We start from the raw sequence: 15545 nt of genomic DNA on the forward strand, positions 1-15545 counted from the left end.
CACCCACTTATCCATTCATCCTTCCACCCCACCCATCTGCCATCCATCCATCCATCCATCCATCCTTCCTTCCTTTCAGAATTTGTTTGCCTATTACATGCAAGGCCTTATGGTGGGTGCTGAAGAGAGAGAAAGTATAGTCTTTGCTTCAAGATGCTCACTGTCTAAGAGAAGGAGACATTACAAGGAAATAGTCCAGGAGACTGCTTTGGCACTCTGCGAAGAGTCTGTACAGCCCCCAATGGGGGCATAAGAGAAGGAGTGGCCAGCTGGACCTGAGGGCTAAGGAGTGGTTGCACAGAGGAGTGATGGTGTGAGGGGTCCAAGAGGGTCTGGGCACGCTCGGAGAGGCAGGCATGTGAGCACAAGTGTGGAGCCGCAAACAGCCTGGCACACTCAGGGAATGCAAAGATGGTGCCCCCGGTGAGGTAGTGGCCTTAGACGGAGAGGAGGAGAGATGAAAGGCATCAATTCCCACTTAGTCTCTCCAGGCTCCAGTGTTATTTTCTTCCCTCAGTGCCCTGTCCCTTTAAAGTGGCTTTTTTTTTTTTTTTTTTTTTTTTTTTGATCTGACCGAATCTAGCTCTTGCCCAGGCTGGAGTGCAGTGGCGTGATTTCAGCTCACTGCAAGCTCCGCCTCCCAGGTTCACGCCATTCTCCTGCCTCAGCCTCCCAGTAACTGGGACTACAGGCGCCTGCCACTATGCCTGGCTAATTTTTTTTGTATTTTTTAGTAGAGACAAGGTTTCACTGTGTTAGCCAGGATGGTCTTGATCTCCTGACCTTGTGATCAGCCCGTCTTGGCCTCCCAGAGTGCTGAGATTACAGGTGTGAGCTACTGCACCCAGCCAAAGTGGCCTTTTTACTATTCTACCTCCATTTCTAATTCTCTGAAGAAACAGAGAGAATTCCTGAGCCCCAAGGGACATATGCAGGCACTCATTCCTCCACTGGTTTGGCAGTGCCCACAGGAGTTAAACACTGTCCACAGATGTAGAATTTAGTTTAAAGCCCACAAATGAGACTGATGGTTATTCACAGCACAACTGCATTTGGCTGCTTATTCTTTCAGTGATTTCCTCATCTGCTTGATAGGAAGATAGGAAGAGTTCTATTTGGTTTCTCGAGACAGTGGATGTGCCCAGAAACTGGAGAGAGATCAGTCGTTGGGTTGATGACATTGTACGAGTGGAGAGCTCCCAGCCCAAGCCTAGGTAGAGGGGCACAGTTTGCCTGGAGCTGGTAAAGCATTGGTAAAGCATCACGTGCCATTCATCTGTGACCTCTCTTTCTACAGCATTGTACTACAAGAAGGGGACTGTGTATGGGGAACTTGTAAACACCTCCTGATCCCCCTTGGTCTCCTGAGGGCTGGCACATAAGGTCAGTAATAAATTCTTACTCCTTGAAAACAAACAGGGTGGGGGAGTAAGGAGGGCAGAAAGAGGACCAATTTATTTACGGGAAAGGTCAGAATTTTGTTAAATCTTTACAATATCCAAATGGACTACTTTCAAGCGTTCACAGACTAAGCTAATAAATCGCCCCAAAGTGGCCTCTAGGGAACTGAAATGGACAAATGGCCAAGAGCTATGGCGTGTTTTTGGATGAGTGAGCAGTTTTCAGTACATTGATTGTGGCGGGTTCTTTTAAGGGACGGAAACTCCTGAAATGTTATTTACACTTTCAGAGTTCATAGTTACCCCTTTTGCTTGGCCCTTTTCAGAATCGGCACAGATTCTGAATCAAGGAGGGCTCAGTTGAGGGGGGATCTGCAATATTTTCTGGCTGTGGTAAGTACAAGCCTGAGTGCCGGATTGAAAAGAGGAACCCGGCTGCCGTTATCATGATTGGACCTCCAGGCACAGCTGAGCTTTGTGAATGTGAGGCTTGATGCTTCCCAAGGACAGATCCCAGTAGAAAAGGAATCTGCACACTCTGCCATGGATCATTAGAACCTAGGCCATGAGACCTTATCCAGTGAGGTGAATCCTCACCATCTGGTCTTTTAAAAACCTGGGGTGAACGCTAGGTGTGAGGGCTCACAACTGTAATCCCACTGCTTTGGGAGGCCGAGACGGGAGGATTGCTTTAGCCCAAGAGTTCCAGACCAGCTTGGGCAACATAGCGAGATCCTGTCTATACAAAAGATAAAAAGACTTAGCCAGGCATGGTGATGCATGCCTGTAGTCCCAGTTACAAGGGGGGGGGGGGGGGCTGAGGCAGATCGCTTGAGCCCAGGAGTTTGAGGCTGCAGTGAGCTATGCTCATGCCACTGCACTCCAGCCTGGGTGACAGGGCAAGAACCTGTCTCAAAACAAAACAAAACAAAACAAAAAAACAAAAACAAAAAACACCCAAAGCCTGGGATGAATCAGGATTAGAGAATGGTAGGTGCATATCTGGGAGGCAACAGGTGGAAAATGAAGCCTCGGTCACCTGGGCTGAAGAACAGATGTCCTTAGCAAGGTTCTCCTGTTCATTTGTCATTTAACTCTTGTTTGTTGAGTGTTGTGTGGTCACTGTGAGGTGGAGTGGAGGACTAGGTGGCTTAGGGGCTTTGCAATTGAGAAGTAGAGACAGACTGGAAATACCCAAGTAAACAAATGCACAAACATACTTCCCAATTATAATTGTTGCTATTAAAGAGATAGTGTTGAGACAGGGAAGAGTAGGAATACATGGGCTGGCGTCAGGAGGGAGGTCACGGAGGCCTCCCTGAAGCAGGGATGCATGGGCAAGAAGGAGAGATGGGAGAAGAGAGAACAGCAGCAACAAAGGGCCCCTGCAGGCAAAGGAAGGAGATCAGTGTGCTGTGGCGTGAGAGAGCTTGGGGACGTAGCACAGGATAGGGCTGGAAAAGGACAGAAGGGTAAGATCAGCCGGGCGCGGTGGCTCACGCCTGTAATCCCAGCACTTTGGGAGGATCATTTGAGGCCAGGAGTTTGAGACCAATGTGGGTAACATAGTGAGACTCTTGTCTCTACTAAAAATAAAAGTAAAAAATTAAAAAAAGAAGAGCAAGATCACACGCAGCAGACTTGATAAACAGTTTGCATTTTATTTATGCAAGCAGCCTGGCTTGGTGTCTGAAATTCTACTAACCAGGGTCTTCTCTTTTTAGCAGAGTAGCACATTGAGCGTTTATCATTCATTAAACCTTTATGTTTGTCTGTCACGTTTCCTATGAGGGGAGGGCCAGGGCCACTGAGTGAAACTGAGTTACACTGGGTGGTGAGGAAAGAAAGAGATGGATAATTGATTTCAGGAGAAGGGGAAACATCTAAGGAATGTGGACTGGGGACAGTGGAAGGAGTAAAGAAAGACAGCGGATCACCTGTGCCCACTTCTTGCACAAGGTGGGGGTCCCAGTTTGTACTAAACAAGCACTTTACCATTAAAAGAACCAGCCTCGGCCAGGCACAGTGGTTCATGCCTGTAATCCCAACACTTTGGGAGGCCGAGGCAGGCAGATCATGAGGTCAGGATCTGTGACCTGGCCTGATCTTGAGACCAGCCTGGCCAACATAGTGAAACCCCATCTCTACCAAAAATACAAAAATTAGCCGAGCGTGGTAGCAGGCACCTGTAATCCCAGCTACTTGAGAGGCTGAGGCATGAGAATCACTTGAACCCAGGAGGCAGAGGTTGCAGTGAGCTGAGATCATGCCACTGCACTTCAGCCTGGGCAACAGAGTTAGATTCAGTCTCAGAAAAGGAAAAAAAAAAAAAAAAAAAAAAAAGAACTAGCCCCTTGGGCTTTGGGGTCACACAGACCCAAATTAGAATCTGGGCCTGGAATAAGAGGTTTCTTTGTGCTTTTCTCTCCTTGTCTGTAAAATGAGGATCTGAAGATTTACCCAGTAGGATTTTGGAGAAGATTAAAGCAGATGTATTTAAAGCACTCAATGCCATGCCTAGAGCATGGTAGGTGCTCAATAAATGTTAATTTCCTCCTCACTGACAGCATAACAATATTTTAGAAGATTGTACTGTTTCCAGAAGGCAGACAAGGGGAACGAGAGTGATAATATTTACCACTCTTTCATAATGTTCCCACTGGACAAACAGCAGACCAGTGATGCTCTGTGGTGAGTGGAGCCCTCACTGGGTAGGGAGTGAGCCCTTCCTCCTAGTCCATGTTTTCCTCCTTTTATAAATAGAGGGTGGAGTGGGCTGGATCTGTCGCTAAGTGTCCAGAAGTAGACCAGTTTAAAAACCTCTCTGGACCTTACCTCCGGATATTCTGTTCAGGTTGTCTGTTCTGTTCAGGGTGATTCTGACGGAGGGGGGTACTTGGGCACTCCAACGGAAACAAGTGATCTCCAAGGCCCTGCCCTGGCTTGGAGACCAGCATGCAGGTGACCACGTGCACACTCCTCGTTCGCCACCAGAGGGCGGGCCTCAGGCACGATGGCTGAGCGAGGTGCCCTTTGTCCCCGTCAGGGATAGAAAGACCCTGGGGAAAATCTGTAGTCACCCAGAGAAGGAGGTGCAGGGTGGGCATTGCAGGAGTTCTTCAGGAGGTGTGTGCACTAACTAGGGATAAAAGGAGAAAGCCCAAGTCGACTAGATTCTGTGAAGTCATGCTTCCTCTGTGCCCTCTTGTCCAGCAGGATTTGGACAGATGAGCCCCTTGTCTTCCTGCAGGGAGGATGTGTCCTCAGGATCCTAGCAGAGCCCCCATGCTGGCCAGCAGTCTGTCCAGTTTTAGCCAAAGCAGCATCTGTTTCAGAGGGCCAGTCACTGCTGACCCTCATTTGTCCCCACCGTCACCCCTGCTAAAAGGATGCAGCCACAGGGGAAGGCAGCGGGCAGGTTCTGATGTGATCCGCAGTCTCTGCCCCTTTAGGGCTACACACACAAAGAAAACGATCGTCATTGCCTGATTCCATCTGCAGTGAAGAAGGCATCACTTCCAGCTCAAGTGTCCTAGTCAATGCCCTTTGTTTTTGGCAAAGAAGGATTCCAGTACCTTCTCCTTACTGCCGCATTCATTTCAACCTTCTCTGCAGGCTGCATTAGAGGTCACAGCCCTTGGCATCCAGTTGCAGCATTCTGGGCATTGGGGATTTTCTTTGCCACCTCTGGGCTCTGTTTTGTCAGCAGTTTCTGCTTTGGAGTTCCCCTACGCTATAACATTCTGAACATTGCACTAACGCAGAAACTCAGGGCGCCACAGAAGCAGAAATGGCTACTCTAGCTCCCTAAAGGGGAACATGAAACCAAGAGCAGCGGTGAGCTAGTCAGGGAGGGAACACATTCCCGGCAGATGCTGAGGAACTGAGAGCAGCACAGTCGCCCGGGGCACTGGAGTTATGTCTGCATCTCCCCAGCCCCACTTCCCTGGAGCTTGGATGATGTGAATATGTGCAAAGGGCTGACTGGGTGCCTCCACTCATACCTCCCTCCCTGCATTCAGTCCTGCTTGAGCCCCCAGCCTTGTCAGTAGGGATAAGGAATGAGTAAGACTTTTTTGTTTGTTTTTGAGAAGGAGTCTTGCTCTTTTGCCCACACTGGAGTACAGTGGCGCAGTCTCGGCTCACTGCAACCTCTGTTTCCAGGGTTCAAGTGATTCTCCAGCCTCAGCCTCCCGAGTAGCTGGGATTACAGGTGTCCCCTACCACTCCCGGCTAGTTTTTGTATTTTTAGTAGAGACGGGGTTTCGCCATGTTGGCCGGGCTGGTCTGGAGCTGCCTGATCTCAGGTGATCCGCCCACCTCAGCCTCCCAAGTGTTGAGATTACAGGCGTGAGCCCCCGTGCCTGGCCAAGAGCGAGTAAGATTTTGAATGTTTTTCTTCCCCGTGAGCTCAAACCTTGAATGGAAGAAAAATCACACTCACCTAGTTATGGTGTCAGTGAGGATCGTATCGTGTAGATGGTTTACTGCGATGAATGGGATCACACAGGGATGTACAAAGAATAATGGAGGATGGAGTAAAGGACAGTTTCAGAAATGGAGGAAAAATTACTAGAGACACCTTGTATGACTCCGACATTCATTTAGGATTGGGTGCTGTCTCCCCAGGCTGGGCGGTACACAGCAGTTTTGTTAATAAGCTGTTAATAATAACATTAGGTCCTCCTGGAGTTTCAGGGGCTTGGAGAAGGGGAGGCTGCCAAGAAGGAAGGCCTGGCAAAGTGATATTCCTGACTGGGTGCGGTGGCTCACGCCTGTAATCACAGCACTTTGGGAGGCCGAGGCGGGCGGATCACCTGAGGTCAGGAGTTTGAGACCAGCCCAGCCAACATGGTGAAAACCCGGCTCTATTAAAATTACAAATATTAGCAGGGTGTGGTGGTGGACACCTGTAATCCCAGCTACTCGGGAGGCTGAGGCAGGAGAATCACTTGAACCTGGGAGGCAGAGGTTGCAATGAGCCGAGATCATGCAACTGCACTCCAGCCTGGGTGACAGAGGGAAAACTCCCCCAAAAAAAAAAAAAAAAAAAAGTGATAGTCCTAAGGGAAAGGCTTGCTTGCATTGGGGATTTTTTATTTTTTGACATTAAAACTCACCTTGGTGTAAGCACCTTTTGTCCTCATCATAGCAATGACGGCACTTATTTACGCATCAAATGTTAAGGCACCTGCCAGAGACCAGGCAGTGTGCTGGTGGCTGGAAGAAGAGGGGGCTCTTTGCTTCTAGGAGTCATGGCCTGATGGAAGAAATGGGCAAGTCATTACAGAGTGATGGTGTTACAGTAGGGCTGAACACAGGAAGGAGTGCTCAAGGCTGCAGGGGGCAGGATGGGGAAAACTTCATAGACAAGGTGACATTTCAGTTGTTTTAGAGGGAGGGAGGGGAAAAGAACGGCTTAGGGCAAGACATAGATTAGGGACGCACACTGTTTTCAGGGGCAGTGAGAAGTTTGCTTTGACATTGTGTGCGTGCACCCACTGAGCATGGGGACAGAGTAAGTGCCCAGGGAGAGGAGTTGAAGCTGCGGAGAAGACAGGGGTCAGACTCTGATACAGCACCTGGTTAAAACACATTCTTCCCACTCATGGATCTGCTTAGGCAGTTCCTCCCTTCCTGCAGACCATGCAGAATGCTCGGGATGTTACCATTTCTCATTTAGGTACCACATCTGGCTCTTTCCTGCTGCCAGGAGAAAAGTATGGGAAAACGGAGGTTTGGGAAGGGGCTGTGATTGTGCAACAGGCAATTTTACATTGCTTTCTCATGTTTGGCATGCATTCAATGTTTAAAAATTCAGAAAAGTCATGCTTGAGAAAAGGTACGAATATTAGATTCACAAATAATGATTCATAATTTTACAGGAAATTTTCATTGAGTGTTTTTCTAGAGAAAGTATAAGAAACTATTTATTTATTTATTTAGACAAGGTCTCACTCTGTCACCCAAGCTGGAGTGCAGTGGCACGATCATGGCTTATTGCAGCCTCGGCCTCCCAGGCTCAACTTTCTGCCTCAGCCCAACCTTCCCCTGCCCCCAGTAGCTGGGACCACAGGTGCCCATCACCACGCCTGGCTAATTTAGTTATTGTTTTTTTTTTTGAGATGGAGTTTCACTCTTGTTGCCCAGGCTGAAGTGCAATGGCGCGATCTTGGCTCACTGCAACCTCTGCTTCCCAGATTCAAGTGATTCTCCTGCCTCAGCCTCCCGAATGGCTGGGATTACAGGCCCTTGCTACCATGCCCGACTGATTTTTGTATTTTTAGTAGAGACGGGGTTTCTCCATGTTGGCCAGGCTAGTCTCTAATATTTGTATTTTTTTGTAGAGACGGGGGTTTCTCCATGTTGCTGAGGCTGGTCTCCAACTCCTGGGCTCAACTGATCTGTCTGCCTTGGCGTCCCAAAGTGTGGGATTACAGGTGTGAGCTACTGTGCCCAGCCTCTCATTTAATTCTTACAAGGATCTCTGAAGTAAAAGTGTGAGGCCTGTTTATCTGTGTGGTTTTTTTTTTTTTTTTTTTTTTTTCCACCTTCATCAGTGCAAAGCAGGTGGAAAATTCTCCCCGGCCCTTTTTTACTTTTCCTCATTGCATTGAACAGTAAATATGGTTAAGAAATGCAGGTTGCAGACAGTTCTCTTCCTTGGTCATTTTAAACCATTTGTTTGGTATCTTTTATGTGCCAAATACTCTCTTAGGCTCTAGTCAGAACAGAGAAATCAGTTTATACCTTACATTTTTGGATATTTACGAGTGGAAACGTCAATTATCATCGACTAAGAACCTCATAGCAATGGCTATAGAACTGAAGCCACTGAGACAGACACAGAAGCTCTTGGAAGCTTTTATCACAAAACAAATGATTCAATGGTGAACTGGTAAATAACAAGATATATTTAAATCCATTAAGCTTAAACAACGCGGATGGCGGTAGGGAATACAAGAATACAAACAATATAATTAGAGGTTACTTTGTTTTAAATTAATTTGAGTCTCGTTATTTACTCCCTTGCCAAGTAGTGTTTTTGTGAGCTAATAGGACACTCCTCTCCACTGCCGTCCGCCGCAAAGCAGGGACTGACTGTTGGTTTTTGACAAGTAGAAAGGCATATTTTAAGCTTTCTCAGACACTTGACTTTAACCATTACCAACTGACAGCAATACTTGCCAACATCATCTCACCTTGCTTGCGGCATATCAGATTGCTGGAGGGGGAAGTGCTTCACTTTCTCCTTCAGATGCACAGCTAAACTGGACTTGAATTAACCAGCGGTGAAACTTTCTGCGTGCCCTACAGCTCCTTTCTGGGACTTCAGATTTTTAGAGATACAGGACTGAAAAGGAGAATTTTATACCTTCTCTGAGTCAGGAAGGACGGACATTTCCCTAAGGTGGCTAAGGTGGTGAAGGGCATAAAGATTGGAAGTCAGGCCCACAGCAGCCCGAATTATTCCGGATTTTTCTAGCTAAGCTTTGCTGAGCAGGTGTGAGCCAATTACATATTCTTTCTCCCCCCACGGCTTGGATTACGTAGGGATTCTATGTATCCTTTGACCTCAAGCAGAGAAGCCTGAGAGCTACGAGGGCTGGTCCAGATGTTGTACTTATTCTACCTGCCAGGGCAACCTCCCACGGGGGTTGGCCCTGGTAGATTCCTGAGGATCAGTTGGATCAGCGTTTTTCTTTTCCAGGGACCCTGAAGTTAAGAGCATCCCAGCACGGCTTGGACAGGCAAAGCTAAGGGGTCCCAGGCCTGCTCAACTGCTAGGGCCACGAAGGGGCCTTGAGTACCGTTTAAAGTGACTAGGCTCTGCCTGGGCAGTCAGGACACTCTTGGTTTTAACTCCAATTCAGTAGGTTTTCCCCAAGACTCAGTTTCCCTTTCCTGTGGGATATAAAATCTTCCTTTCTTGCTCCTCCACAGCTCATCTACTACTGTCTGCCTTACGGTGCGGTGTGGGGCCCATCCATTCGCCCGGTAAACCCTCAGGCCCCCGGGGCGCTGCAGGCACCAGCGAAATGCGCTGCGCCCCCACGCACCCCGCCTGGGGCCGAGCTGGGCGTGACTGTAAAGCGGGCGCACGGGGCCCACATCGGGCCACCTTGGCCTCGGCGGGCTGCGGTTGCTCCCCACTCCTCCGCCCCACTAAGTTCCTCGCGGCCGGAAGGCACAAAAGGATGTCTCAGGGCGGAGTTTCCCATACCCCGCAGCCTTCCCCGGATGCCTCCTTCCCGGCTCGGAGTTGGAAGGGTTTCCTCAGGGCTCTCATTTCCTGCAGCCCGGCGCCTCCACGCGGGCCAGATCCCGTCTCTGCAGCCTCCCCTCGGCCCGCGCCCATTCCCCGCCCCCAGGAGCCGGGCCCGGACGCTCCCGGGTGCAGCCGCCCTCTCCAGGGCCGGGCGTGGCCTGGCCCTCCCCGCCTGGTTCCCGCCCGCCGCCGTTCGAGTCCTCAGCCGAGCCAGGGCGGGGGCCAAGGGAGCTCAGCGCCAGCAACGGCGGGGGAGGAGGGCCCGGGCCGCGCGGCGCCGGCCGGCGGTGCAGTCGCGCGCTTGCCGCCAGCGAAGCCATTGGCTCCGCGCAGTCACCCCACGCGGGGCTGCCGCGGCGGCCGCCGCGGATTGGCGCGCGGGCGCGCAGGCACCGGGGCGCGCGCGGGCGAGTGCGTGCCGTCCCTAAGCCCCGCCGTCTCGGGGTCCCACCCCTCCCCCCGGCCGCGACGACCATCCCTCCATTGTCCCCGCGTGGCCCAGGCCGCGTCTGGGGCCGACGCCAAACCCGGTCCCCCCCGGCCCGAAGAAAGCGCGCGAAAGGCGCGCTCCCCGCGCGGGCGCCCGCGCCGCCTGCCGCCCCCGGCCGCTCACTGCCGCATTTCGCGCTCTCGCGCCGCGCCCCGCCCCACCGGCCCAAATTTGCATATTCCAGGATCGCGGCCAATCGCTGCTCGTCTCTCTCGAAGCGGATGGCTTTTGCCTGAGAGGAAAGGGAGTGGCTGGCGGCGCATGCGCCACGGTGGCCGACTTGAACCGAGGCTTTTATTGCTGTAGTTTATTTCCACCCCCTTCCCTCCTGTTTCTCTCTCTCCCTCTCTCTCTCTCTCTTTTTTTTTTCCGCCCTAGCTGGGGCTGTGTTGGAGGAGAGGAAGAAAGAGAGACAGAGGATTGCATTCATCCCTTACGTTCTTGAAATTTCCTAATAGCAAGACCAGCTAAGCGGTTGCACCTTTTTCAATCTTGCAAAGGAAAAAAAAACAAAAAACAAAAAAAATAAACCCGAGTCCCCTTCCTGGCAGTTTTTGCCTTAAAGCTGCCCTCTTGAAATTAATTTTTTCCCAGGAGAGAGATGTCTTATCAGGGGAAGAAAAATATTCCACGCATCACGGTGAGTTTGGTACTTGGGAAATCTGTGGTCGGCCAGTCCACCTTTTGTAGCACAGAAGGTCTAAGGAATTTTTAAAAAGGAGGGGAAAGAAGAGGGACCGAACTTTTTTTTTCTTTCTATTGCTAACGGAGGCGATGGTGATGGTGGTGGTGGTTGTGGGAGATGCAGTGATCCAGGATTAGAAGTAGCATCGTTTGCAAGGCATTAAACAGGAACGCGAGTGCACGAAGGTAGCCTTAGGTAGCGCGCCAGACCCGGTGTATCTTTTATTGTCAGTGGGAGATGCTGCAGCGCCGGCCTGCGGGGTGCGAGCAAATGGATGCCAGATTGAATATGCATGCCTGGAGCTCGGATATTGTTCTCTGGGCTGCGTGCTGCGAGGCTGGACTCCTCCAGCAGCGGTGGGGAGATGGGGACTTGGATCCTCTCCGGGTCTTCCGCCCCCTCCCTAGAAGGGCTTTCTGGAGCCTTCTCCGGGTCCTTGGAAAAAGGAGCGGGTTTGAGCCCGAAGACGTAATGACAGCAGAGGGATGCTGAAAAGGGCAGGGTGTACGGGAATGGTGTGGAAACGGCAAGGAAAAACAGGGACGAAGTGATGAGCAGAGGAGGAAGGCGGGGGGCCAGGCGGGGGCTTCTTGTTGGCCAGGAACCGGTTTTGGGTGCCGTCCCCGGTTTTCTCGCTCTGTAGTTCGGGGCCGGGGCCCTGGCGGGGATTCGGGCTCGTTTTCGCGTCCCTTTTCCGCCCCTTCTGCCGCCCAGGAGGCGTCCGTGTTGGCGCATACAAAGCGGGCTGCAGGGTGGGCGCGGGGACCACGGCGAGCGGCCGGGCGCTAATGGCGCTGCGCGACGCGGGAGCAGATGGCCCGGCCCCGGCCAGACAATGATCGCGGCGGCCGGAGGGCTCGGCGCGGTGCTGGGGCCTGGACTTGTTGGTTTGCAAACCACAGGGAAAACGTCTGTGCCGTTAGCGATGCCTCAGAGATCAGCACCGGTCTTGCTCCCACCTCTCCCCTGCTCCCGCCCTCTCCCCATATTTTCCTGGAAAAATTCGTTCCTCCTATTCTTTCCATCCCCAGTGAAATCCCAGGGACGGGGGAACGCCAGGGAAATTCATTGTTATATAAGGATGTGCAGTCGCAACCGGGCAGCTGATTCCCGGGTAGAACCCAGGACTGAGGCAGAGATCGAAAGAGTTTTAAAACAGTCAGGATGTGTTTTTAGGGCTGGATATAGGGACGCGCTTTGGCTCTGGTTTTCTCTTTAGCCATGGGCACCCCGGCTTCCTCTTCGTGCACAAGGGCACACCCATCCGCAGGAGAGAGAAGGAGAGCAAATGCATAGGGGAGGGGGCGTGTGCTCGGAGGATTTTCTAGGATGAGCTGAAGAAGGGCGCTAGCTTCTTCTTGAAGGTAAAAGACCCAAGATCCCAAAGGGCCGGGCACGGGGCACCCACCCTTGTGTGTTCACTGCGCTGGAGGAAGGAGTGGTGACTCTGGGGAGGGAGGATGGAGAGCAGATTTGCAGCAAGCCTCAAATAATTTGCTGTCTTCGTGAATGAACAGGCAGCTTCATTTTGACAGTGTGGGGAGAAAAAAAAAATAAAAGCAAACAATCAACAAGACTTTTTTTTTTTTTTTTTAAGAGCGCCCCCCCATCCTTTAAAAAATCTGGTTGCATTATCATAGGACCTATAGCATGGTATTCCTCCCTCCCTCACCACTGGCAGCCTCTTATGTAAGAGCCTTCTGGAAGGCACTAGAGTGAACGGGGGTGTGGTGTTTCACTTTTTTTCTTGGCATCATGTTGGCTCGGGGTATTCGCAGTGATGACTGGGGCAGGTATTACAGTGACTGGAGGCAGGAGGTGAAGGGCGAGGCCTCTTCTTGCCTTCCAGGTGATATTTATTCCGTGGAAGCTTAGAGGTCTGGGAGGGAGGTGGAGATCATTGTAAACAGAGGATAGGTGCACTGGTTTGGGTGACCTGGGCAAGTGGCCTAACCTCTCTGAGCCTCAGTTTCCTTATGTGTCATGGGAATAGACACATCCACCTCACAGATTTCTTTCTAGGCTCTGATGGCATGATGTGTACGGCAGGGCTTTGTAAAGGTCTTTACACTTACCTTATACAGGTGCAGGAATTATTGTTGGCTGTTCTCCCTTGGCTTTCCAAAGTCTACATCAGGATCAAGGACCCTGCAGTGTACAAAATTAAAATGATCTTATTGGTTTTCAGTATGTTGGAGAGACAGTAAATACTTTGTGAACTAAAGTGTGTGTATTTGTGTAAAATTATCTTTTCCCCTTGCTCTCTAGTAGCTTATCTCTTTTTTAAAGATTTGCTATGATTTCCTTTTCTTGGTAACTGCTAAAGAGAGATAGCACTTGCCGAGAATATTGTTTTGTAACTGAATTTTAAGTTAACTATTGCCAAAAGAATTAAATTCTTTAATTAAATTAAAAGGGCAATGTATGGTTCAGCTTGCAGGGTTTAAGCCTATTCTGGATAATACAGGTGCATATTTACTGAACACGCGATGCTAGCATTCCCTTCCATTTGCTAGCATTTGCAATAACGGTGAGTCATAATGTAGCATTTCTGTCACATTCTCAGCCTTTATCTGCTGCTTGTCTTTTATTATTATTTTTTTTTTGCATAAATATTACCGGTTAAAATATAAGTGCATCAGCAATCTGTAGTGCATTGCATCTTAGAATTTGCTATCTCATGTACTTATTCATGGGAGTTTACCTTTTTCTTAACAGCCTAGTTAAAATGGCATAAATGGCGTATTTTTTGTAGTCTTTTCCCTCCCTTTTTGCTATACTTGCTGTGATTTACCTCAAAGATAAATGCAAATATAAAGGACATACTGAATGGAAACCTTGCTATGGTTGAATCCAGTGTGTTTGTGTGGTATATCCTGTGACAACAGACTTTTTGGTCAGTTGTGCTTGATGCAGTCTTTCTAAGACATGGCCTTCCTATATGTGGGTGTTTTTTTTGTTTGTTTGTTTTTAAATTGAGGTTTAGCCAAAAGCCATTTTAAAAAGTACTTTTTTTTGTTTGTTTGTTTTTTTGAGCTGGAGTCTTGCTGTGTAACCCAGGGTGGAGTGCAGTGATGTGATCTCGGTTCACTACAACCTCCGCCTGCTGCTTCAAGCAATTCTCCTGCCTCAGTCTCCCAAGTAGCTGGGATTACAGGCGCCCACCACCACGTCCAGCCCAGTTTTTGTATTTTTAGTAGAGATGGGGTTTCACCATGTTGGCCAGGCTGGTCTCAAACTCCTGACCTCAGGTGATCCACCCGCCTCGGCCTTCCCAAGTGCTGGGATTACAGGCGTGAGCCACTGCGCCCGGCCCTATCTTCTTTATATGAAATAATTTTCACTGCTTTTTTTTTCTTTGGAGTTCAATGTCTAATTGAAAGAGATGGTTTGTTTATCTAGGATAAGCTTTCCCTGTGTGTTCTGACTCATCAGGTGATGAATACGTTGCCACATGCAGGCTTACCTTTGTCACTGAACCTTTCCAAAATGGGCTTATTTTGAACATCACTTTTGAATAGTGAAAATGTATCCTTAACTCACATATCTTAGCACCTGTTTCTCACAGGTCAGTTACGTGTTGTGACCTTACTGCCTCTTTGTTTCAGAGTGATCGTCTTCTGATCAAAGGAGGTAAAATTGTTAATGATGACCAGTCGTTCTATGCAGACATATACATGGAAGATGGGTTGATCAAGTAAGTGTAACTCATGATATACAGATGTGTTTGAACACTTTCCAGGCTTTCCAAGTATTAGCTACCATTAGCATCCACAGTATCAAACTTTAGGAACATCAGAGAGTAACCAACTTAGTATCTGTTTTTAAATGGGTTTTGATTGGTGGTAATTAGTGAATTTGAAAACTCAAATTTAGGGAATTCAAAGCAACAATTAATGTACACTCGTTGCATTATGTATTATGTAATTTACTATTTTTAACTGAGGCGATACGATATCTTTTTGTTGCCAGCTCAAATACTTGGTTTGTGATATGTTGAATGTATTAAAGGTTCTCCTAGAATGTGGTTGTTTGGGTTGGATTGCCCAAAGAATGCAAATGTGAAAGACAGTCTCCTCTATTAAGACAGCACGTCTGCTTTCTTCATCAAGAATCCAAGTTGGAGGGGCCAAAGAAAGACACCAAGTTAATTACCAAGTAATACAGACAAATTACTGCCTAAATCCTGAGGGAATTTTAGGTTTTATTCTACGTGGCAACTAGTGCAAATAAGACTGCCCTTGTGTTTATTGTGTTAGTGTTACAAAGGAGAAGCAACAGGGCAGTTCCTGAGTTTGGGTATTTTTGGACGCCAGAGGGTTAAGGAAGCTGAGTTCATCCCAGTATCCTCCTGCCCTTCCTACTGGGGCAGCTCCCTGGGCTCTGGAGAAATAGCACATCTGTTTAAAGACAAACACTGCAGCCAGTGACAGCTTTTAAATAAGCAGCATTCATCAAGGGATAGCTTTAAACCAGTCCAGAGGAGTGGAAAACTGGAGTGGCCTGGGAGCTCATACCCAGATTTACGAACCTAAAATAGATTTTAACATTTCCACGTTTAATGTTTTCTCCATGTGTGTTTGCTGTGACAGTCTCAGCTGCAGGCTCTCAAATGCCATGACTTTCATGTTCCATTTTCCCCCAATTATAAGACGGCACGATCTGGTCTGGTAGAACGACACTGGCCCAGAAGTGTGCAGG

General features: G+C 49.2%; 1 protein-coding gene across 2 annotated transcripts in view; it reads left to right on the plus strand.

The window, feature by feature from the left end:
• Positions 1–15545, plus strand: part of DPYSL2 (dihydropyrimidinase like 2) — a 145663-nt gene that overhangs the window by 53807 nt on the left and 76311 nt on the right. The window contains exons 1-2 of one of the 2 annotated variants that reach the window (XM_023216771.2): positions 10335–10799; positions 14453–14541. In XM_023216771.2, the coding sequence (XP_023072539.2) occupies positions 10761–10799; positions 14453–14541 (128 nt within the window). In that variant the 5' untranslated portion in view covers positions 10335–10760. Of the gene's footprint in view, positions 1–10334; positions 10800–14452; positions 14542–15545 lie in introns of those variants that run through there. The other variant, XM_023216770.2, reaches the window with a different exon arrangement.

Source organism: Piliocolobus tephrosceles, chromosome 7, assembly GCF_002776525.5.
Source record: "Piliocolobus tephrosceles isolate RC106 chromosome 7, ASM277652v3, whole genome shotgun sequence".
Taxonomy (NCBI): domain Eukaryota; kingdom Metazoa; phylum Chordata; class Mammalia; order Primates; family Cercopithecidae; genus Piliocolobus; species Piliocolobus tephrosceles.